The sequence below is a fragment of the Canis lupus genome, chromosome 8 (assembly GCF_003254725.2).
Source record: "Canis lupus dingo isolate Sandy chromosome 8, ASM325472v2, whole genome shotgun sequence".
NCBI lineage: Eukaryota > Metazoa > Chordata > Mammalia > Carnivora > Canidae > Canis > Canis lupus.
The window spans coordinates 62847473-62870833 of record NC_064250.1 but is presented as its reverse complement, the minus strand read 5'-3'; the positions used below and the strand labels follow the sequence as shown (position 1 = coordinate 62870833).

Below are 23361 nucleotides of genomic sequence, written 5' to 3'. Positions count from 1 at the left end.
CCCAAATCCAGGTCAGCCAGGTCTACCCTTCCACCAGCTCCTCCCATTTCACCTGTAGAATTCCCATTTTATCATGAGGAAACTTCTGGAGACTCTTCACTTTTCCCATTCTATGCTTCTATACTGGGCTGAACAGTGTTCCCATCCAAAGTATTCCTAATACTAAGACTTCTTTTCCCTCTTTTCCATACTCTTCTCCCAAACATCAATCCTTTTCTGATTTCATTTGCCTCCCACCTTAGACTGGATCTCAGAGTTAACTATTTCCTCACTCCAAAATTCCTCATCCCCCTGACTTCCAACATAATCCAATCACAACTCCCTACTCCTGAATAAATCCACACTGCCCCCTTTTCTCATCCATTCCCAGACCCTGAAATTAACTTGGTCCTACTAATTCCTACTAACTTGGGCAACCACAAACTAGTGCTAGCTAAGTTCAGTTTCACCCTGAAGCTGGCCATTCTTAGACTATTTTTTGTTGACACCTTATTGCTTTCCTTCATGAACTATACTTTTTCTCATGTTCCTTGAGCTCCCAACCCAATCCCTATCCTCCTCCCTTTCACTAAAGACATCAGCACCCACTACCCTTAAGGTTCAGTAATGAGCTCCCCCTGACACTTTATTTCTCTTTTCTTTAAAATATATCTCCTTTCAAAGGAAAGAGCATCCCTCCTCTTTTCTACTCACCTTTTGTTCTTGATCACATATTCTAGCCTTCCAGGGCCTGGCTCTACTCACTCTTCCCTTTCCTCTGATCCTTTGCATTGACCATACATAGTTTCAGATCTTTATCCTAAAAATCCTTAACATCCACTCCTTTTCCCCCCTCTAAATATCTGATCTCTCTCCCTTCCTTTTCTAATAAACTTTACAGAAGAATGTTCTATGTTACATCTTGACATTCCCAAAGCCACTGCAACATGCTCTTTGCATTCCCTTAAAGGTCTCTTTTTCTCCATACTCCTGTTACTAAAGTACAACTCTGACCCTGTTCATTGTTTTAAGATATCCATAGATCTCCAAACATCATCAAGTGAAACCCTTATCTTTGAGACCCTTTACACTAGGGTCCCAACCTACTTCTCCAGCTTCGTTTTCCATTACTCACCTAAAACCATATCACACAGCAAAAACAAAACCTTGGTATCACCTAAGTATGCCCTACTCACTTCTAATTCCTTCATTCTAACTCTGCCATCTTTACTCTTAACATTCCCACTTTCCACAAAATGTCCTGCCCATCTCAAATCTCTACCTGTTAAAATTTTATCATTCTCTCAATGCCCATTCAAATCCTATCTGCTCCTGAGCCTTTTTCTAATCATCCAGACCTCTCCTACCTCTGAACTATACAAAACAGTCATCCATCACACATATTTCAGATTGACAGTGACTCACATAAACACAGGGTGACCATATATCTTAGTTTATCCAAGATCTTGGTCTACATTATACTAATTGTTTGAGGTCATTATGAAGATCATCCCTCTTTCACTCTCAAAAGTAGACCAATAGGAAGAATAAATTATGTGGTCACCTTTTGTATAAATAACATTCACCCCCTTCCAAATTAGATTGTAAATTCCCAAAGTACATAGAATAATAACATATATAGCAAGCCCCCAATATTTGTTGAATGAATGAATGAATGAATGAATGAATAAAATGAGTAAAGACAGAGAGAGCCTCAAAGTGGTTTTGTCACCAAGTTAACCTAAGCCAACATTTTCTTTTTTCTTATTATCTCATTCTCTTACATTTAAACAAGGATAGTATTTTTCTGACTTACTTCCAGGAAGACCGTAACAGTTATTTTAAGCTTTGTGGAAGAAAAACTCTACATAAAGCCTGGGCAATATTTTATTATTTTTCTCAAAATGCTTCAACAATCTCTAAAGATAGTTTATTAGATGATATGTAGAGAGATTTTTTGATGTCCACAAGCAGTTCCATTTCAAGCAAGAAATTGAATAAGTCTTTGGTATTAACATTGTACTAGATAATACTAGGTAAATAGTGACTTAATGCCTTTGACATTTTTCTACGGGACACTATACTCTTAAGCTGTCCAACAACTGATTACCAAATAGTCCTTATTTTCCCTTTTATATTTCTATAGTACCTAGCAAAGAAAATTATTATTCCTCATGTTGACTTATTTCTTTTACTGAGTCTAATGTTTATGTGTAAGTCATTCCCATAAGTGATTAGGCTCTCCTGGCTAAGAGAAATGAGCCAAATGAGTTTGTAAATCTTGTCCTAACTTTGATTTTCACAGCTAAAGCCTAAAATTTAAACAACAGCAACAAAAAACTGTTAGGAAGACCTACCTTGCAATCAACATATGATCCTGAATGTAGGCTAAAAATTGAGGGTGGTCTTTTCTAGCAATGTATAAACACTCTCCATGTAGACAGAGAATCTTCAGGCAATTGAGCATATTAAAAAGAATGTCTGGCTCTTCAAACTTCGCCATTTCCTATGCAAAGAACCACGGGGTTACTACTGAGTTATCTAAAATAGCAATGTCACCACACCAAACACTTAAATATCTCAAAAAATATACCTGGAAAATGGTGTATATTAGCCTCAAAGTTACTGGAAGCTGTTGGTAGCAAAACTTTCTCTCAGTGTCATTCTTTATTGCTGTGAAGAAATAATTACACAAAGGTTAGCATAGCTCCTCCTTTTCCCCACCACTCATGACCTGATCACGACCATAAAACCAAGAGGAGTGAAAATAAATATACAAATGTTAAAAGGTATTTTGTGTCATGTTTTTATTTGCTCTCCAAGGTGGCATATACTCCTTCTATGATGCCATTGCAGGAAACCTTCTATATACAGGGATCTCAGCTTCCATGTAGCTCACAATATAGTGAAACATCCTCAGCTCCCTAAAGCAACCCCAGCCTGGCCCCATGGGCAGCAAGTTCTGCTGCTACCAGGGGCCTGGCACCTGGCCAGGTATGCCTTCCTTATTGAAAGGGAGATAAGAAGGTATTAAAGAGAGGTATTAGAGTTGCATTAGCACCTAAGGAGGAATTTATCCCATGGACTCATGCCAAAGGGAGCGTCTTAAAAAAGTTAGGCATAGTTTAATCAGAACAACTACTCATGGCTTTAATCTTCTTGTGAGTCTCTCTAATACCTTCGCCCCTACAGGTAGGATGGCAGTATATGGTACATGAGGCACGCTAGAGAAAAGAATTCACAAGTTAGCCATATGTAGAAGCTAGTGTAAAACATTTTTAAATCACCATTCTAAGTTTTGGCAATTTTTTGCCAAAAAAAATTACTGGAACTAGAGACAACAGGAGTCAAACTCTCTTGGCATATATACTGAACAGTTCATTGGTGAGCTTCCACTTTAATGTATTTCAAATATATGTCACCAGCCCTCAAATCTATTTTTTCTAGTGTGAGAGTTTTAAAGAGTATTTTTAGTGGAGGATATATCTGACTGTTATAAGAAACAGGCACCAGGCCACAAAATGCAGAAACAGGAAATACTCTCAAAGGAAGAAAGAATCACAGAACACATGCAGATAGAACACATTTGCTCTGACAGAGGTGCTCGAGACCACAGCCTGAAGGCCCACAGAACAGAAGCAGTATTGGGCTCAGAGTAGCAGGCAAGGCTGGTTTCAAAGGAAAATTAAGGGAGGCTTCCCTGAGGAGACAATTTATAACTGTGACCCTGTAAGATAGCAGAGCATAAAAGCAGGAAAATAGCCTGGAAGCAGTGACAGGAGCCCAAAGTAGTGTTTGAAGGAGACGAATAGAACAAACATTTAAGCAAGGAAAAGACTAATTTATAAAAAGAAATTGCTTAATTTTCACCACTGTTCATATAAAATGTTACAAATAAATCAAAGTGGCAGTTAATTGATTTGTGTGCCATCTGAGATCTGAAAAATATATTTGTATATAAAGAGTACAGGTTATTGGATTATAAGTGAAATCCTTGCTTCCTTTAGGCATTAATGCCTGATAGAAATAAGCCCTAGGCCCAGGTCTCAGAAAGTCATTAATTCTAAGTAAACCAAGACACCCGGATTCTTGTCTCAATCTTGCCACTAACTAGTTGTTCAATATTTGGATTTCCAATTTCCATATCTTCTCCCAGATATACTCAGAATTGGGGGTGGTGGGTGGACCTCATTCATTTTATTTTTGTTTCAACTCCTCAGATGATCCTGTTCTCCATTATAGCCTGGGCAGCATGTAAGCATAAAGCGTAAATTAGGAATGAGAAATACAAGCTACATGACCATGGGCACATTTAATCCACCTGGGATATATTTCCCTTATCTGCAAGGTGAGAAGGCTGAATTAGATCAGCAGATTTCAAAGTTTTTTCTATGGAATACTCTGTTTAAAGAAACTCACTCAAAACTCCAACATATGAAAGAGAGCAAGTTAGAGCACTCGGAGTGAAACAGGGTGGGCAGCCTGGGCTGTTCGTTATTACTTGCCCATGCCTTCCCACCACTTGCCACCCTAAGAAGGGAAGGTCCAAAGGAAACAACACAGAGCATGTACAATTCCAAGGACATGCTGAAAACCAATGAAGTCAGTCATCCCAGGTGTTCTTTCAATTTCTAGATTTCAATGGTTCTAAAGAGAGTGATCCGAGATATTCATATCCAACTAATCATTTGTACAATTCATGCAGAAGCAGATCTGACCAAGCATTTCACACTAATGAGACTAACATCTTAATCAGACCTTGATCTGAATGAGACACCCCCAGGGCTGTAACAGATCCCACACGATAGTCACTTAATGATGTTTGCTGTTCACGGAAGGAGTGCTGGAAAGCCCATGATTCCCAAACTCTAATTCTAGGGGTGGACCACTTGGTTCAGGATGGTAGAAACAGGAAGATTAAAAAAACAAGTCTTATTTACTCAAGGTCCTGTACAAATTCCCCAAGTGATTCCCCAGAAATCAAGATCCAGAAATCAAGCTTTCCCAAAGGCATATGGGGGCCATGTCTGAAACTCCCAAAACTCCTTTAGACCATGAAGAGCTAGAATAGGATTCCAAGCCAGCCTGACTGCCATTTTGTAGTCCCCAACTAGCCCACACAGAGACTGTAAGCACTGTGGAAAGAAGCCATCCTTCCTCCAACTCTGAGTGAAGCCAACCAACCTCAGGGCACAAGTCATGCAGCTGTACACAGTGAGCCTGTCCAGAGACCTAGTCAAGCCCCTGGAACTCAGAAACTTAAGTTCCATCGGCTCTATCCCAAAACACCCTGCCTTGGCCAAATGCCCTAAGTGGCTGTCGAGAGTGCCAGCACCCTCTGTTCAGTTGTTTAGCCTTGGTTCATAGCTACTTCTCAATGAGAAGATGATACGCTGTAAGTAGGTAGGAAGGTGCTAAACATGGCAGGATTCTACTGATAAGAAGCAACTGCCACCAGAAAGAAGCTCAGTGACCTCTGCTCTACAAGAAGCACATCTCGGATCTACCTGTTTATTTCACAATCTGAGGGGAAATGGTTCATTTGCACCAGTCTCTACTAGGAATGCCAAGCCTGAACTTGCCCATGTTGACAGTAATCTAAAAAACCAGGGTTCTGAACGTCAGAACTGTGCTATCTAGGATATGCCAGAGTCGACTTACCAGCATGTTCCATGGGCTCAGTGCAGTTGCCTGGGTTCTCCCCATGCTTGGTTGCTGGATTCTCCTCCTCCTCACCTTCAGGGCCTATAATGAAGTCTGGTCTGGAAGAAAGGAGGCTATCCTCAAGACTGTCTGTGGGCTCCTAAAACAAATATGACAAACAGCCAGGTAAGCAGCCTGTTGGGGGTGTAAAGAATGGGTTTCCTCAGATCCATAAAGGATCCATCCATCAAGGACCTGGTGTGTCCCAGCCCTGTGCTGAGCACCAAAGGCAAAGGTACCTGCCTCTGAAGGTATGTGAGCTTATTTCCACAATAATTAAAGGGAATTTGGATTAGCTGTTACTAAAACATTTTCATTACCTTGAAATAAATATGGAAACGTCTCAAAAACATGATTAAATCAGTGTAGGCCTGCTTTTCCTATGATCATGTCCCACTCACAAAGTGATTCCAATCCATGCATATTTTATTCAGCAACAGTACTTAATTAGCAAGGAATAATATGGAATTCACAGCAATGTCCATCAACAGATGAACAGACAAAATGTGTTATATACAGGCAGTGAGACATCAGTCAGCCTTAAAAAGGAAGCCTGAAACCTGCTACAGTGTGAATGAACCTTTAGGACATGGTGCTAAGTGAAATAAGCCAGTTGTAAAAAGGACAATTATTGCATGATTCCAGATATATGAAGTCTCTATGGGATTCAGATTCAGAGGCACAGAGAGTAGAATGGAGGTGTCCAGGGGCTCAGGGGAGTGGGGAACAGGAAGATCTTGTTAGCATTCCGGTTTTGCAAGATGAAAAAGTTCTGGAGATTAGTTGCACAACAATGTGACTATACTTGACATGATACATTTATAGACAATACATGTCAGGTATAAAATCAGCTGCAGAAATTGCTGAAATTGGGAAGATTTTTTAAGAGAGAGAAAGAGAGCACTAGTTATGGCTGCCACTTAAAATATCCATCTCCAGTTAAGCTCCTATTCCAGCTTTTTCTTTCCTTCAAGTCCCACTTTAAATATCCTCTTTTAAAATCATACTCTGAGCTAATTGAACCAGTACACATTTTTTCCAAGAACTGTTTGACAGCCAGCTCAAGAATGATGAAGTGCCAGAAGCACAGTGGCTGGGAGAGCCCTGAAGAATATCTCTGCCAACTTCACAGTTTTTGCTAAGCCCGACCCTGTCCCTAGGTTACCCATGAGCAAGGCACTAAATCAAATAATGAACTGAGTTTCATCAAATTCGATATGGTCAAGAGTTCCCTGCTGTGTACTGACTCTTCGATAACCCATGGGTTCAGAATCATCCTCCCATGTCGCAGGGACTGGTGAACTTAAGACTCCTGCTGTCCCCTCCGCCACATCCTCACCCTCTTGTCCCCCTGCTTGTCCCAGGAAGAGAACTAAAGGGTGAAGGGGGCTGACCCGCACAGTGGAGACCATGTGTTCTAAGGCACAGCCGCCTTCTATTGATGAACATCTCTCCCATAAACCTTTGAGAGAGAACAGAATCCTTCAGCTTCACCTCCAAATGTGTTATTTTCAGCACATGACAAGTGTCCAAAGCATCATGCAGGTGGGAGGTTGTTTGGATGGCTCGGTTTTTCTATACTTATACTTACTCTTCCCTGTTTCCCAGATAGTGCTGAGAAAATGAACACAAAACAGAAAGCCTGCTGGAGACAGGGCACGGGTCAGGGCATCTGCCTCCAACCTCTTCACTCTCTCATTCTCTCCCTGAAACATAAGTCTTTACTGGACGCAGCCACATCAAAAGCTGATTCTGCTCTTAAACCACATCCCACCGGAACCCAGGGTTACTCCCAATCCCCAAGGGCACAGAGGATTCCCCCATCTCAGGAACCCCGGGGCACATTTCAGTCCTGTATTTTTCCTCTCTTCCCCTGATGTGATCAGCTATTTCTACCTTTTCTAAATTGCCTCCTACCTTGGTTTTGGAGGGCTTGCTTTCCTTCGGTTTTTCCTGTGTCTGGCCTCTTCTCAATTTATTTCTAGTCTTCGCTTTCCCTGTTTGCCCTCTCAAGAGCTGATACTTCCTAGGTGCTAGGTATGGCTCTTTCTTCATTCCACACATCCCAGCACAATATGCTGGCAGCTCCAAACTTTTACCTACTTCTAACCTTCCTTCTAAAAACCAGATCCACATACCTGACAGGGCATGAAGACCCCACCTGAATATCTAAAAGGCATCTCAACCTGCTATGTCTGACTGTGCCTGCATCATACCCGCTCCTGGCCCAAAATCACTTTTACTACTGTAATAATCTTCTATAAATGGCAAGGTCATCAGCTCCCAAGCCAGAAAACATAGGTTTGCCCTCAACTTTTCCATACCTCAACACCAGCTAAACACCAAGGGCTGCTGATTGTCTTTCCTAAAAATCCACCCGGTCTGCCCCTTCTCTTATCCTCACCACCATTGCTTTATTTCAGACTTCTTTTCCTCCCTTTTTCAGACCACATTAACCTAACTAGATGCCTGTCCCCAGGGTCCAAATCCCCCAAACCCTCTTTGCTCAAATTCATCAAATTATATCACCACCTCAATTAAATTCTTCAGGATTCCCTCATTCACCAAGACAAAACCCAAACTTCTGAGTCTAGCAGACTGAGCCCTTAATGAATGTGAAAATAAGACTGCGTCTGTCCTGCTTGACTCAGCCTTCACTATGTTCCCATCCTGCTGTCTAGGAACACTGAAGTGCTTGCAGTTTCCTGAATATGTATGTCATCTCCTGCTTTCCTCTGTATCACTTAAACAGAGTTTTCTGGGTCTCAAAAGTGCCTCTCCCCTAGTGTCTTCATTTCATTAATGAAACTCCTCCCAATATGAGCCCAGGAGCTCTCTCCTCCCTATCACACCTCAAAGCTGAATCTGCTCTCCCTCCTCTGCCCCCATAGCTCCCTTATTCAGAACTCTCCCAGCTTGCTCTTTACTCTAATGGTTTTTCATTTAATTAAATGTCTCCGTGATTAGACTAAGTTTCTTGATTTTGATTTGTTTTTATATCATGTAGGACTATGTTTTTTACTTAAGTACCCAACGACAATGCTGAAAGACCATAGTACAGGGATGTTATTTTGCAACACACAGGACAAACAAGTTTAGTAGGCAGAAAGGTATTTAAAAACTGAAGAAACACTTTACTGCATGTATGTTATACCTCAAAAAAAGTTTTTAAGAAGTCACTTTCTACTTTTGAGGTGCCAGGTGGTTTAGTCAGTTAAGCAGCTAATGTCAGCTCAGGTCATGATCTCCAGGTCATGGAATGGAGTCTTGCATAGTGCTCTACACTTAGCAGGGAGTCTACTTCTCCCTCTTCCTCTGCCCTTCCTCCCTGGCTCATGCTTACTCGCTCTCTCTCCCTCTCTCTCTCTCTCTCTCTCAAATAAAATCTTTAAAAAAATAAAAAATGAAGTCACTTTCTATTTATATTAAATATTAAGGGAAAGGAAGAAATAGAGAAGATAGTAAACACATGACCAAATAATTCAGATTCACCTACTTTTAATGGTGTGAGAGTATTTTGGTGATATGTATATGTGTCTTAAATGAAAACTGGCTAAACAGAGGATAAAGTATGGAGTAGCTAATGTGTGGCATATTATTAGTTGTTCTCTATTGAAACCACTTTCTAGGAAAGCAGAAAATGAAATGAAGTCTTTATTGGTTGTTGATAAAGTCCATGGGTTTTACAGACCAGTATTACCTAGGAATTCTTGATATCTGTATCCAATCTACTTAGTATTTGATATGTATACTTTGTAATATTCATTGTTACTAAACTTTATAATAAAAGTTATTTCAAGATTACCAGTAATGCTTTGTATTTATGAAAATTATATGACTGGATGCACCACAACCGTAACTCAAGACTCAAGAATTCTGTATAATGTAGCTCCAGCTCATATCCCTTTCCAGGAGCATTAGTTGGTGGAAGAAATAGGAAAACTTTCTTTTTAACAGTCTCACATATGACCCAGCATGGAGCATAAGATGATATTGGAGGAAGACCCCATTACACCAGGGGCTATAGTCATTATCACTATCAGACATGGGACACCTCATTTCTTTGACTTCTTACCACCAGCCGGCTTTCTTCTTTAGGAGCCAGTCTCTCCAGGAGTTCACAAGCAAGCTGATAGCAGAGAATACTAGACTGACATAAGTTACACTCAATTGCTTTTTCTTCCTTCTGGCAGGTGTGGGAGCCCCCCCAGGGGGCTTGGAAGACATTGTTTATAATGGAAATAATGTCCTTTGATAAGCTGTGCTCTAAACCCATCGTGATCCCATCATCTTGCAACTCCATCTGAAAGACATCAAAATGAAGGCAAAAAAAAAAAAAAAAAAAGAAAAGAAAAGAAAGAAACAAAGAGAAAAGAAAAGAAGAAAGAAGAAGGAATTTGGTCCTTTGTCCAATATACCATTGGCATACTAATTGAGGATAATTTTTACTAACTGACAAAAATATTAAGTTATTTAAAGATAAGGATTATAGACTATGAATATCTATTGCTTTCCACAGATTCTTTTAAAAAGAATATAAACACAAGACAAGCAATGGGAATTATTTTTAAAATCACGCAGAACATTTAAAAGAGAGTTGTTTTTTAAACTTATCACTCTGTGAAATTTTACACATTTTAAAAATGCTACTCTTCACCTAGCGTCCAGATCTTAGTTTCTAAATACCGTTATCCATTATCCACTAAGAGGAACCAGGGCTCCTTGGAGAAATGGCTGATTTCAAGGTTGGGGCTAGGAAAATAGAAAATGAGCCTGGAACATCTTGTCATGCCAAAAATTAAGGAAGTGTTCAAAGAATGATGAGGAATATGTCAAAAGAACACAGGAGCTGACTGACCTGAAAGGATTCCCACTGGTCAAATATGGGACCATATGAGCATCAAAATAAAAATAATCATAGTAACAGACTTTAACTCACTGAATAAAATAAGAATTCATGAGTACATGCAGGTATAAGAAGATGAGCAAATATAGAAGTGGGAGAGAAGGGAAACTGTTTCTTCAGTAGAGTGCCAGTTAATATAAAAGATAATGAAATTAGAAAATTATCATTTGGTTACCATCATCATAACAACTGATCCAGGTAGGAATCAGCCCTGGATGCTAAAACTAGTAGGTGAAAGTCTAATGAGAAACAGGAAATCTCAGCCTGCAAGTTACTTATTAATTACAAAGGGGGAAATAGTGACTCTGGAGTACAGAAATCTGGTAGAAAATCACCTTAACCAAGTTATCATCACCAGAAAGGCAACATTATCATGTCATGTGCCTCTTGATATGATGTACTGAAAACGATATAACATCATACTAGTGGCATTACTGCCAAAAAATGCTCAACCCAAATAAATTCGTAACATCAGACAAACTCAAATTGAGAGATGTTCTACAAAATAACTGGACTGTACTCTTCAAAAATGTCAAAAACATAAAAGATGAACAAAGACTTAAGACCTGCTCTGGATTGAAGAAGAGAAATGAGACAGGACAAATATTTGCAATGAGTGAGACTAGACTGTGTTCTAGATCAAAAACATTTTTTTCCTTTACTATAAAAATATAATTATTATGTCAATTTTTAAAATGATTAACTTCTGTGAGTCATATAATAGTATTATAACAATATTAATTTCTTGATTTTTATTGATTTCTTGATTTTGTACTTGATTATATAAGAGAATGTCCTTATTTTTTAGGAAATACATTCTGAAGTGTTTAAGGACAAAAGGGCATCATATTTGCAACTTATCCTTAAATATTTATTTTAAAAATTCTATAACTCATACATACATATACAGATTGAGAGAGGGGGAGAAAGAAATATGATAACTGTCAATATCTGGACAATCTGAGGGAGGAATATTTAGGAATTCTTTGTACTATTATTGCAACTTTTCTAATTGCAACTATTATTGCAATTGATAAGTCTTAATTATTTTGGAATAAAAAGTTAAGATGAAATGTTCTCCTAATCAAAGACTTTTATACTTCTCTTCTTCAATTACCTTCAAAAATCAATTTATGGAATATATTTAAATCAGCCTACAACTATAGAGTTGTATCTTGCTCTTCCCAACAACAGCATTACTCAGTTCACCAAATTTGTTTAACAGAACCAATTCTAATGATGCTAGAATGTTTCTAAAACTCATATCCATTCTCATATGTGAACATCATTGCAGATATTCATAGAGTATTTTTCAGACTCTTTAGGGAATCCTGAAAGGAGTTTACAAAATGTCTTGAGTGATGTTGCATCATTTCAGTAAGTATGAAGATGTCCAACACATTCCCTTACTCTTCACCTCTGAACTAAAGGAAGCTCATGCTTCAGCTACCTGCTTCAGGAGAAGATCAAACATGAGGATGAAACAATTTAGATTCATTTCATCATCTTCACAATCAAAGTCAATAGTCCTTCCGCCTGGGTGTCCAAAATTCTTGAAAGGGCTACGAAATGGACTACGCATAGGACTCCGAAATGGACTCTGGAAAGGACTATGAAATGGACTCAGCATATTGTGCTGAACTCGTCGGCCAGGATCAGAGGCAACACTCACCTAGAAGAAAGAACATCAATACCCATAAGTGAACTCACAGAAGCCAAAATGGCTAGATAAAATATCTGGGGACTCATGGAAGGTACTCCCAGCTGTCACACTGATTTCCTTCCTTAGTCAATAGCATTAATACCTCCAAATAGTATGGATCTTCTCAAAATATAAAAATAAGAAACAAAATCACTGATGCCAGGGCACATGTCTAAAAAAAAAGGAAATAAAACCATCCGAACTTTGTGACTGTCAGGTGAGTGAAACATCAGCACCCTGAAGAATTAAAGTAGCTGTCTTTGCCATTATATTGTTCACACCATCCACATTTCCAATTAAACTAAATCATCTGCATCTACCTAAAACTATAGTCTGAAAAATAAGACCTTACAAAAATAAACTATTACAAGATCAGCTTTAGGAATGATAAGCACAAAATTTCAGTTTAATGTGACTGGTTAAAGAAGAATGGCATCTGGATATTAAATTATTAACTACCGTGGAAAAATAATATATGTCAAACCTGTTGTACTGGTCATTGTCCATTTACCTAACCCAAGACCCTCACTGCCCACCTCTGCCTTGCCCTATGCTCAAGGATGCCAAGAACAGAGTGTCCCCCAGCCTTCTTGCTGACTGGCTTCTAAGTAGATTCAGTCAATGGGAGGTACCAGCAGAAACTCTACAGCTGAAGGAGAGAGAGGCAGAAGTATATGTCCCACTCCTCGCCTGATTTGAGGTTACATCTTTAGCAGTCTCTCCATCTCTCTTCCAGTCAGCCCTTCCTTAAAATTTCAGTTCTCAATGGGCTAGAACTCTTTTCCTTGTTCTTTCAGCCCTGGGGGTATAATGGCTTCCTGCTGAGCTGTTACTGGCAGTTATGTGCCTCAACAACCCTTACTGCCTTCCCCAAAACTCTACAGGCTGAGTCTCTATGAAAGTCTCCTCATTTGAACTATCTGGGATAAATTCTGTAGCAAGATGCAGACTGACATACCTGTACTGTATATCACTCTGAAATCAGATGTTTCTCTCTTAAAGATCTCTCTAACTACCAGCAAGTGCCTGTGCACCGTACTGAAGTTAAAAAAAAAAAAAAAAAAAGTACCCCATCAAGAATCAGAATACCTGGATATTGACAGTGTTACCTATGGCAAATCACTTCAGCCCATTGAACCTCAGATTATGTATTTGTAATATGAGGATAATGACTTCTCCAACTGGCTCACACAATTCTGTGATACTGTTCATTGTGAATACATTGCACAGTATAAGGCACCAACTAAGTCATAGAACATTAAAGATTACAGAAGAAAGAAACAAAATATAAATGTTTCCCAGCTGGTTCCTATGAGGCAGATGAGGAAAGAATGATTAAAATCAAAAGAAAGCAATGGATGCAAACCATGAGCCCATGATTCTGATGTATGTATTTCCTAATTCCTAGATATCAAGTAGGAATGACAGTAGGAAAAATGGTTTGGAGAACCTGACAAGGGAAAGTTGAGAATAGTTCCTGCCTACAATCACTTGATTGAACCTTTGAACCTTTCCAGAACTGATCCTGATCTGGGAATGTCAGCACATCAACAGAAGTTCTATCAGGTGCTCCACAGAAAAATTATCAAAAATTCCCAATAGTTTTTCTACACTTTGGACTAGACTATGTTGACTTTTTTCATTCACAAGGCACAAATAGGTCCCAAAATATGGGCTCACTTAGTCCATAGTGAAACATCACTTACAGTCACCATCAAATGATCACATCTCAAAACATCCTAACTTCTGATCCCCAAAGTGAAGCACTCATCTGCCTAGCAGCTGGCAAAGAATTCTTATTCACCAGAAGACCAAATAATATCTCAAAGCTACTCTTTTTGCTTTCATCAAGGGTAAGAGATAGCTAATAGTTATGTGCAGGAGAAAAAATTCAATAATTTATTGACCACATAGTATACAAAACATATCTTAGATCAATGTTTTCTATGATTTAATGTGTTTAAAATATTAACAGAGTGAGATGGGATGAAAATGTATTTTCAGAGAAGTTTACTATGGTATTACTTTTAGAACTGGTAGAATTGACAAAATCTTAACAAGACAAAAACAGTTGTAGCAATAATTACCCTTCGAGCTGCAAGGTTCCCTGCCAGTTCACTGACTCTTGATTTTCTTTGATTTGCCAGTTCTTTAACAGAATTAACTCCATCAGAAAACATACTTATCAATAGTTGAAGTGGAACCATGATGTCTAACTCCGATAACACCTGGGGAAAAAAAGGCATATATCCCCCCCTCAAAATACAAACTTTAAAACTCAAAACAAACAAAACCAAAAAAACCCCACCAACCCTGCATTTAACATTTTCCCCAAAGTATATGATTAAACATAAGGATGCTTAACCTTATGTATATTCTATCAGCCACCCTCAATTTTTCATACTAAAAGATAAAGTAATTATTGAACCTACCATCTTTCCCGCTCTCCACATCCCATAAATCACCATGTGATTCCTACTAAAACTTCTAAGTATCTCCTCCGTTCCATAGAATAGTGCCTTAGTTCAACACCTTCCTTTTGGAATAGTGTAACCTGCATGCAATCCTCTTTTAGTCCATCCCCCCCTCTGATCTGACTGCCCTGGCTGATTTTGCTGATACAAGTTCAGGTATCCTGCCAAAATCAAGTTACTCTCTATCTGTAATGAATTTTTAGAAATAGATGCGCCTTCCTTCAGACAGAATTAATCCATCTCTCTTCTCTGCTTCCTTAGAACTCTGTAAATACATTTAGTAGAGCAATTGTCGCTTTTCATTATAGTTGATTGTTTGATACTATCTCTCCCACTGTGAGCTCCTTGAAAAAAGGAAGTATGAAGAAAGGACTATTTCTTATCCCATTTTCATCCCACTGCCAATTACGGTGCCTCCACAGAGGAACTCTATAAATGTCTCCACATTAAATGAATCAATTCCTATCACTATACTGTTTGCTCTATTCCCCAAATAGTTAGACCAGTGGTTTAAAACCTCGTTCAACTGCAGCACCCTGTCTTCAAACCAGCACTATGGGAAAGTCCTGTCCATAAAACATGTAGCTGTCATTGTTCTAGCCATGGTGAGGACAGAGGTTTACAGCCCTGTCTGCTCACCCCTACATAACTCAGCCTAAAGGGTGTGTAACTGAGTAACAACACCTAGCCATCTGTAGAAGGACTGGCTTTTCTAAAATGAGAAATTGTCTTACTGAGTTCTACCCAGGTATGCAAAGTATCCAAAAGATAACTATTTTAAAAACCGCCCCTTTACTCTTTGTCAGTTGGAAAAAAAAAAAAAAAAACTGTTTCTCAGTTTAGAACCCAGAAAGGCATCTTCACAATTTGAAAAGCTTTTGGTATCACATCCCTCTGTGCTTTAGCAATGTAACGATGCTCACAGTTCATCTAAACATTGACTCTATCCTCCTTTTTTGAAACTGACCAAACTTTTCGTCAGGCATTCGACTCAATTTAATAAATGTTTAGGTACATTCACTAAATAAATACAAGGCATGTGTCAGATGCTGAGAGGAAAAGATGAAGGAAGGCATGAATTCAAACATGAAAAAGGCCTGCCTGGTCCCTGCACTCCAGGCATTTGTAATCAGAAGAGACAAAAATGAACTAAATATTGACAGAATAACATCTGCACAAAGAGCTTGTATGAATACTGGGGGGAAGGAATAATGAATTCTGAAGGGAAAATGGGGGTGTGAAGCAATAATAAATTTCATAGATGAGATAATTTTTGAGTTGGGCTTTAAGAATAAACTGGAGGGACGCCTGGGTGGCTCAGCAGTTGAGAGTCTGCCTTTGGCTCAGGGTGTGATCCTGGTCTCGGGATCGAGTCCCACATCGGGCTCCCTGCGAGGAGCCTGTTTTTCCCTCTACCTGTGTCTCTGCCCCTCTCTGTGTATCTCTCATGAATAAATAAATAAAACCTTAAAAAAAAAAAAACCCTTAAAAAAAAAAAAAAAAAGAATAAACTGGATTACAAATGCAGACCAGAGAGAAAGGTATTTATTCCAGGCTGAGGGAACAGCAGGAGCTACTCCCTATATCAATAGCTCTCAACCTTTCCATGTAAAGGACCTATTTAATATGAAAAGATTTATCAGAATCCGACAAGATAGCTATTATACTTTTAGAATCTTTTCATGGAAAAATACATAAGGATCAAAGCTATTACGAATTCAGAAATAGCACTGCATAAATCTGTGTTTTATTAAACATAACTATAGGCACATATATTTGAAATATGGTTATTCATCTGTGCAATGAATTATTAGCCTATAGACAGTCCTCAGCAAACATGGAATTTATGGACTCTTTGCAATAACTTCCCGCTCCTCTCCCCAGGGATCTCAAGTTCCCAGGCTAAGAACTATTGCCCCAAATGATTAAAAGTGTCATTTACTTACATGAAGCCACAGTAAAGCTTGCTCCTGCACAGAGGAAGGGTATCCTGTGAACCGACAACTAATAAAGCCAAACATTTCTTCCAATGAAAAAGGTAGAGGACAGAGCTCAATGTCAAACATTTTGCTAGAAAGCAGAGCAACAGAAGTAAATGACCAATGGGCATGTATCAGAGTCTACTGTTGCATTTTTAACTATATCTTATTTGGGGGAGCCAAACATTTTCAACTGGTCTGTGTTCTGAATGTTATCATCATGTTTCATTTTACTATAATAGTTTATATCATTAGAATAGATATGAAGACTTCATGCTGTTGTTAATAACATTAGCTTTCATACTCATTCTAGGCTCAACAGAAGGAACTACATTTCTAAGGAATTAGAGTTGCTCCCCAGCATCTAAGAACATTTTCCCTTTGCACGTTCCCCACTTTATCCAAATCATAATTATATTTGAAAATAAGCAAATAACATGGTGTATGTATTATTCCACAAGAACAAAACCTTTTTTGAACAATTACAAGTCATCTTAGCACAATTTATAGCAACTACTTCATTTTGCACCTTCAAATTTCTCTACAGGGTTGTTAAAAAGTAAACAAGATTATATAAAATGCTTAACAGCGCCTGGCACACATTACATGCTTAACAAACATACAAATGTCAGACATCATTATAATTACGGTGACTTCATTAAACTACTTACCCACCTTAATACTTCCCTGAATTCTTTTAACTGGTTATCTGGGACTTCTGTTCTGATGGCTTCCAGCCACTCGGGCATAATACACTCCCACACAGATTGAGTGATCACATTGTAGGGTATCAGGCAGAGGATTCGGTTGAGACCTTCCTTCAACTGAGTCACTGTGCTGCAGGATTTATCCCAGTATCCACCAACCTTTCCACAGCCACAGGGGAAAAGAGCAAAATGCACCAGTTAAGATTACACTCTAAGGACTTCCTAAAGGAAATGGGTACAAAGAAAGCCTACAATCCATTACACCTGAATCCTGGGCCAAGTAGCTGCAGAGTAAGATTTGTAAGAGCCTGTAAACCACCAGGATCCATTAGTTACAAAAAAGAGACCATAATTACAAATATACTGAATTTGAACTATTCTACTGCAGCCTTTCCAGATCACACATGAATTAAAATTCTAAAGATTTATTCCTAACAGGATAAGCATACTATTGGAGAATTATTATTTCTAAAGCTTGACAAACCCCTTACAAATATATTCAGTTATACCTGTGTTTCAGAGGAATATAGATTTCTACTACTGTACACTTTGCATTGAATATTTTTCATTAGGAAAAATACAGTGGCAGAGAGCACTGTTTCCCTATGCTGCACATTGTACCACAATTTTTTCCTTAAAAATGCTCTAAGGAGGTCAAATTTATGAACAAAAAAGACAAATTTTTATTAATTAAGGTAGTATATTAACTTTCTAGTGCAGAAAAAATTGAATCACAAATTTGGGTTCTGTTTATAATTCCAATTTTAGATGAAGAACTTATATTTTTATTAAACATATCAAAGTAACAAAGGCTCAACTTGTCCTGAATCTTTACCATGTAACACAAAATTTGTGGGAAACTACCTTATTTTAAATAAGTCCAATTTTAAATGTTTAATTATTACACCTAGAATTCTAGGGTATTCAAAACAATTAAATCAATTCCATTTAAAGCTCAAATATCTACTTGGTATCATATTGTCCAAAATCCTAGATGACTGGCTGGAGGGCAGCCCGGGTGGCTCAGCGGTTTAGCGCCACCTTCAACCCAGGGTGTGATCCTGGAGATCCTGGATCAGGTCCCACATTGGGCTTCCAACATGGAGCCTGCTTCTCCCTCTGCCTGTGTCTCTGCATCTTTCTCTCTCTCTCTCTCTCTCTCTCTCTCTCTGGTGAATAAATAAATAAAATCTTAAAAAAAAAAAGATGACTGGCTGGATATTTTCAGGAAGTAACTACATTTCTGGGATTGTCACTGTTGTCATTAGTTCCATAGACTCAGAAGAGCACTGATAATATTGACAGGGTGCTAAGTATCCTTGCTGAGGTTCCTTATAATTATTGATGACCATGTAATTTATGGTTGAGCCACATAAAGGCCTACTGGTTTTGAGTCGTATTTTGGAACAAGTATATCCTTGGTGCTCCTACACTATCAATAGCCAGACAATGGATTCTTTGATTTGGAAAAGTTGTTAACATTTAAAAGGATTTTTAGAAAGTTCTCCCCCTAAACAAATGTTCCATTACCAACATGCGGGGTTCAAATTGACAAGACAATTTGACAAGACACAAAAAAGATCATAGCCAGCCTAAAAGACTCCCGCAGCAGAATTCTAGAAGGGAAATCAGATTTAAAACAAAAATTAAAATCTGCCCGCACGGTGAACTCCCCTCTGCCACCTCCTCCTCTGAATGACCCAGTTGGAGGCCCATTTCAGAACCTGATAGGAGCTATTATAGAAGCCTTCCCTCCAAAATTTAATTGGGCTAAAGTGGATGATGTACTCAGAGGGAATGAAAACATCAAGCCTTTGTCAAATAATTTATAAAAACACTACAAAGGTCCACTACTCTAAATCTATACGCCTTAGAACATAGGAATCTTCTGTTTTCCCCCTTAGCTGGAAATCTTCTCTCATTGATATAAAGAATTCAAACAAATGCAGTTGAGCAGACAGGCCAGCTCCCTAATTAATGTTATTATCAAGACTGTCATCTCATGCTTTGGAGAATTAAAACTAACTGTCCTTGCCTTACTAATTGGATCTTCGTGAAAACATAATTGTGGTTCTAGAAGTATACCAAAGCCCACCCATGCTTCTTACCAATCCCAAAACCTCCCCTATCATCTCAAGATACCTGCAGATACTATAAAAAATCAGTACATTGGAAAAGAGGCTTCCTGCACTAAAGAAACACTTCAGTAGCAACCAGTAACCATCTCAGGCCTCTTCCTCAGGCCCACTCCTCTGAGCCCTTGTCTCCACTCAGGCCTCCACCTGGACCTGCCCAACACTTCAGACACTGCACACACAATGCTGCTCACCTCCCACACCCCTCCTGCCTTGAAATGCCTGCTCATAAAAGCTCCAAGTTACCTGGAGAATTTATTATTTGTTCCAATCAAAACCTAATAGACAAATTCAACCCCCAAACCTTCTAGGACCAGTGACACTGAAACATTAATTATTAAATATAAGTTCATCTACTTTTGGATTCTTATTTCAAGAGAGAGACTAAAGATATTTCAATCTGTTAGTAAATATGTTCTTTTGGCCATACTGAGAAATTATATGAAATTATATGAAGCATAGCTCTAGAAGTTATAGGTAGTTTATTCATAAAATTTGCCAATATGCTACAAAATGCTGGTAGGTGACTGGCAACTCACAATCTGTCTACCTCCTGGTTTTCTCTGAAAAGTAGGGTTACTAAGTGTTGAAAAGTATAATCAATATATATAAATGAAACTATTAGATATAACAAGAGTGGAGAAAATAACTCTGTATGAAAAGTATTCAAGGAATGTTATGATGTGTTTTTGGTAAGGACAAAAAGAGAATTCTGCCCTAACGTCATTGTTTGGAGGTTGTGTGAGGCTTTCCGGAATAAAAAAGAGTAAAGTGAAAGACAAAAACCTGAATGGAAATAAAAAGTTACAAAAGGATGAAACAGAGGGTAGGGGTGAAAGAGAGGGAGAGAAACTCTCTCTTAGCAGTCAAACTAAGATTGAATGTATTTATTATAAGGTTTTTTAAATGAGCTTTAATATTAATAGTGTACCAGTACAAAACTTGAATTTGGTTTTCTTTCTCTAAAAATGACAATGTTTCTTGGGTTACTGGTCTGGTCTTAATAAGAAATTACAAAAGGGTTTTTCTTTACCTTTTCAGTAATGTATCTAGGAAACAAAGATTCTGTGCCTTACCAAAATTTCCTGTGTTTTATGTCATCTTTATCATGTCCTCAATTATTTAAGAGAACCACGTCTTCTCAATTAAAAAGAAAAAGAACTAATTTTTTTATAATCATGTCACAAGCTATATTTGCTTTTGAAATCTTTATTGTCATTTTGGTTAAATGGATGACTATTATTTCACAGTGACCCTGTGATCCTGGTTAATCAAGTGTTTAAACCTTTTAAAATTTTTTACAACTTTTTATATTTTGCCTTCCCAAAATCAAATCCTAAATAAAGTCATGATCTCAAACTGAATTTGAGATTTCTGACAGGTCCTCTAGAAAAATCCCAAAGGATTTTTAATTTTCTATTTTAAAAAATATGTTAAACTAACTAGGTTTACTTGATGTTGAATTGCATGAAAAATATCATTAAATACAAAGAGATGCTTAACCTTCCCTAGCTTATATTTGTATAGGTAAATGTTTTTAATACAAATATTTCAGGAATTCTATGAAATTTCTAGAAATTTGGCAATGCCCTTCCTATTCATGACACATCCTCATGCTGCTTTGCCCGGTATCAGACAACAGCATAATGTGATCATAATTCCAGTTACTCTCATCAGTTCTTTGATTACAGCCATTTTAAATCTTTGATCATTTACAGATTGTTACTGTTTCATTCTGATGCTTTTTTATTTTTTAAAGATTTTATTTATTTACTCATGAAAGACACAGAGAGGCAGAGACACAGGCAGAGGGAGAAACAGGCTCCATGCAGGGAGCCTGACGTGGGACTCCAGGATCGCACCCTGGGCTGAAGGTGGCGCTAAACCGCTGAGCCACCTGGGCTGCCTTATTCTGATGCTTTCCTGAAAGCTCTTGCAATTGACACTAGCTCTTACAAAGCCACTAGACAATGCTTTGACTTCAGCAAAAAGGACTGTCTCTGCAAAGCCATGGAAAGGACTATGGCATCGCACACCACTGGCCTGAGAAAGGATTCCACAATTCTGGTGGAAAAGCTGATGGGTTCATACAACTGTTAACCTAAGACCAAGTGGGCTGAAAATTAATTACATTGGGCTGAATGACCTAAAGAAAAACTATGATCATTTTTATGTTTTTTTAGTTTGGAGCATTACTGGCTCTTTACTGTTCTATTTTCTGGATATAAGGTTTGTTTTATGCTATCTATAATTCACAACAATTTAGTAGATTACATCTTTGTAAACAATGAAACACTTGTCTTTTTTCTCCCCGCGTGTGATCCCTCCAGAATTCAGACACTCATAATGAGTGTAAGAAATCTATTCTCCTTGTAATAGAACTTAATTGGAAAAACTGGTTATATCACCAAGGCTTTGACTGGAGTGTCATATTTTAGAAGGATGTGCATAGAATCAGATATGACTAGCAGTTTTAAGGAACTATGGTTGACATGAAGAGCCAATGCTTGCAAAGCCCTCTTGGAAGAACCAGCCTGGTACCTGGCTTATGGGAATCCCAGCCTTCAAGCAAACAAAAAAATTGTCACTCTCTGGCCAGCAAAGGAAGCTTAGAATATTTAGGTGATCTCAAAAAGAGAGAAATTTACCCAAATCTACAGGTACTGTAGATGAAGCATGATGACAAGTTACTGGCTTGGCGTCCTAGCCTCTAGAGGTATATAAAACCCAATCTGAGATTCTCCATAAAAATTCCAGCAAAGAAAACATTAAAAAGGTCTATTTGGTTAATTACCATTCTTGCTGCATTTACATAAATAATTAGGCTTATTTAAGGATACTAGTCTAGTTTCTTACTTTATCTTAATCTTACTTTTGATTATCTTTGATCAAAATGGGGGTGATTAGAGAGAGATTTTTTTTTTTTAAGATTTTATTTATTTATTCATAGACACAGAGAGAGAGGCAGAGACACAGGCAGAGGGAGAGGGAAAGCAGGCTCCATGCAGGGAGCCCGACGTGGGACTCGATCCTAGGTCACCAGGATCATACCAGGCAGCGCCAAACCGCTGCGCCACCGGGGCTGCCCAGAGAGAGAGATTTTATATTTCAATGGACAACTATAACCCACCCTTGAGTTATCAGATTATAGTCCAGCTCGTTGTTTATTTGTTTTAAAGATTTTATTTATTTATTCATGAGAGATACACAGAGAGAGGCAGAGACAGGCAGAGGGAGAAGCAGGCTCTCTGCACGGAGCCCGATGCAGGACTCAATCCTGGGACTGGGATCACACTCTGAGCCAAAGGCAGATGTTCAACTGCTGAGCCACCCAGGCATCCCCTTGTTCATTGTTTTTGAGTTATTTTTCACCTCTTCATAAACTGAACACTGCTGTCTTGCATATTTTTTTAATTTTTTATTTAAATTCAATTGAATCAACATACAACATAATAATAGTTTCAAAGGTAGAATTTAGTGATTCTTAGTTGCATACAACACCCAGTGCTCCTTCCATCACGTGCCTTCCTTAAAGTCCATCACTCAGTTACCCCATCCCCTCCAGCAACCCTCAGTTTGCATCCTAGAGTTAAGAGTCTCTTATGGCTTGTCTCCTGCTCTGATTTCATCTTATTTTATTTTTCCTTCCCTTCCCCTACATTCATCTGTTTTGTTTCTTAAATTCCACATATGAGTGAAATCATATGTCTTTGTCTTATACATTGTGTCAGTAACTAATTTTTCCAATTTTTCTTCTACCCTGCTGACTTGGTGTC

The 23361-nt window shown here is 38.4% G+C and overlaps 1 protein-coding gene across 10 annotated transcripts in view; it reads right to left on the bottom strand.

The window, feature by feature from the left end:
• The window catches only part of UNC79 (unc-79 homolog, NALCN channel complex subunit), a 239274-nt gene that overhangs the window by 106134 nt on the left and 109779 nt on the right, over window positions 1-23361 (bottom strand). For 9 of the 10 annotated variants that reach the window (XM_025442760.3, XM_025442754.3, XM_035720124.2 and 6 more), the window contains exons 15-22: window positions 17419-17609; window positions 16711-16834; window positions 14378-14518; window positions 12039-12260; window positions 9758-9985; window positions 5641-5782; window positions 2573-2652; window positions 2337-2485 (exon numbers count right to left, since the gene is read on the bottom strand). In XM_025442760.3, coding sequence (XP_025298545.1) covers window positions 2337-2485; window positions 2573-2652; window positions 5641-5782; window positions 9758-9985; window positions 12039-12260; window positions 14378-14518; window positions 16711-16834; window positions 17419-17609 — 1277 coding nt within the window. The remainder of the gene's footprint in view (window positions 1-2336; window positions 2486-2572; window positions 2653-5640; window positions 5783-9757; window positions 9986-12038; window positions 12261-14377; window positions 14519-16710; window positions 16835-17418; window positions 17610-23361) is intronic. The other variant, XM_035720129.2, reaches the window with a different exon arrangement.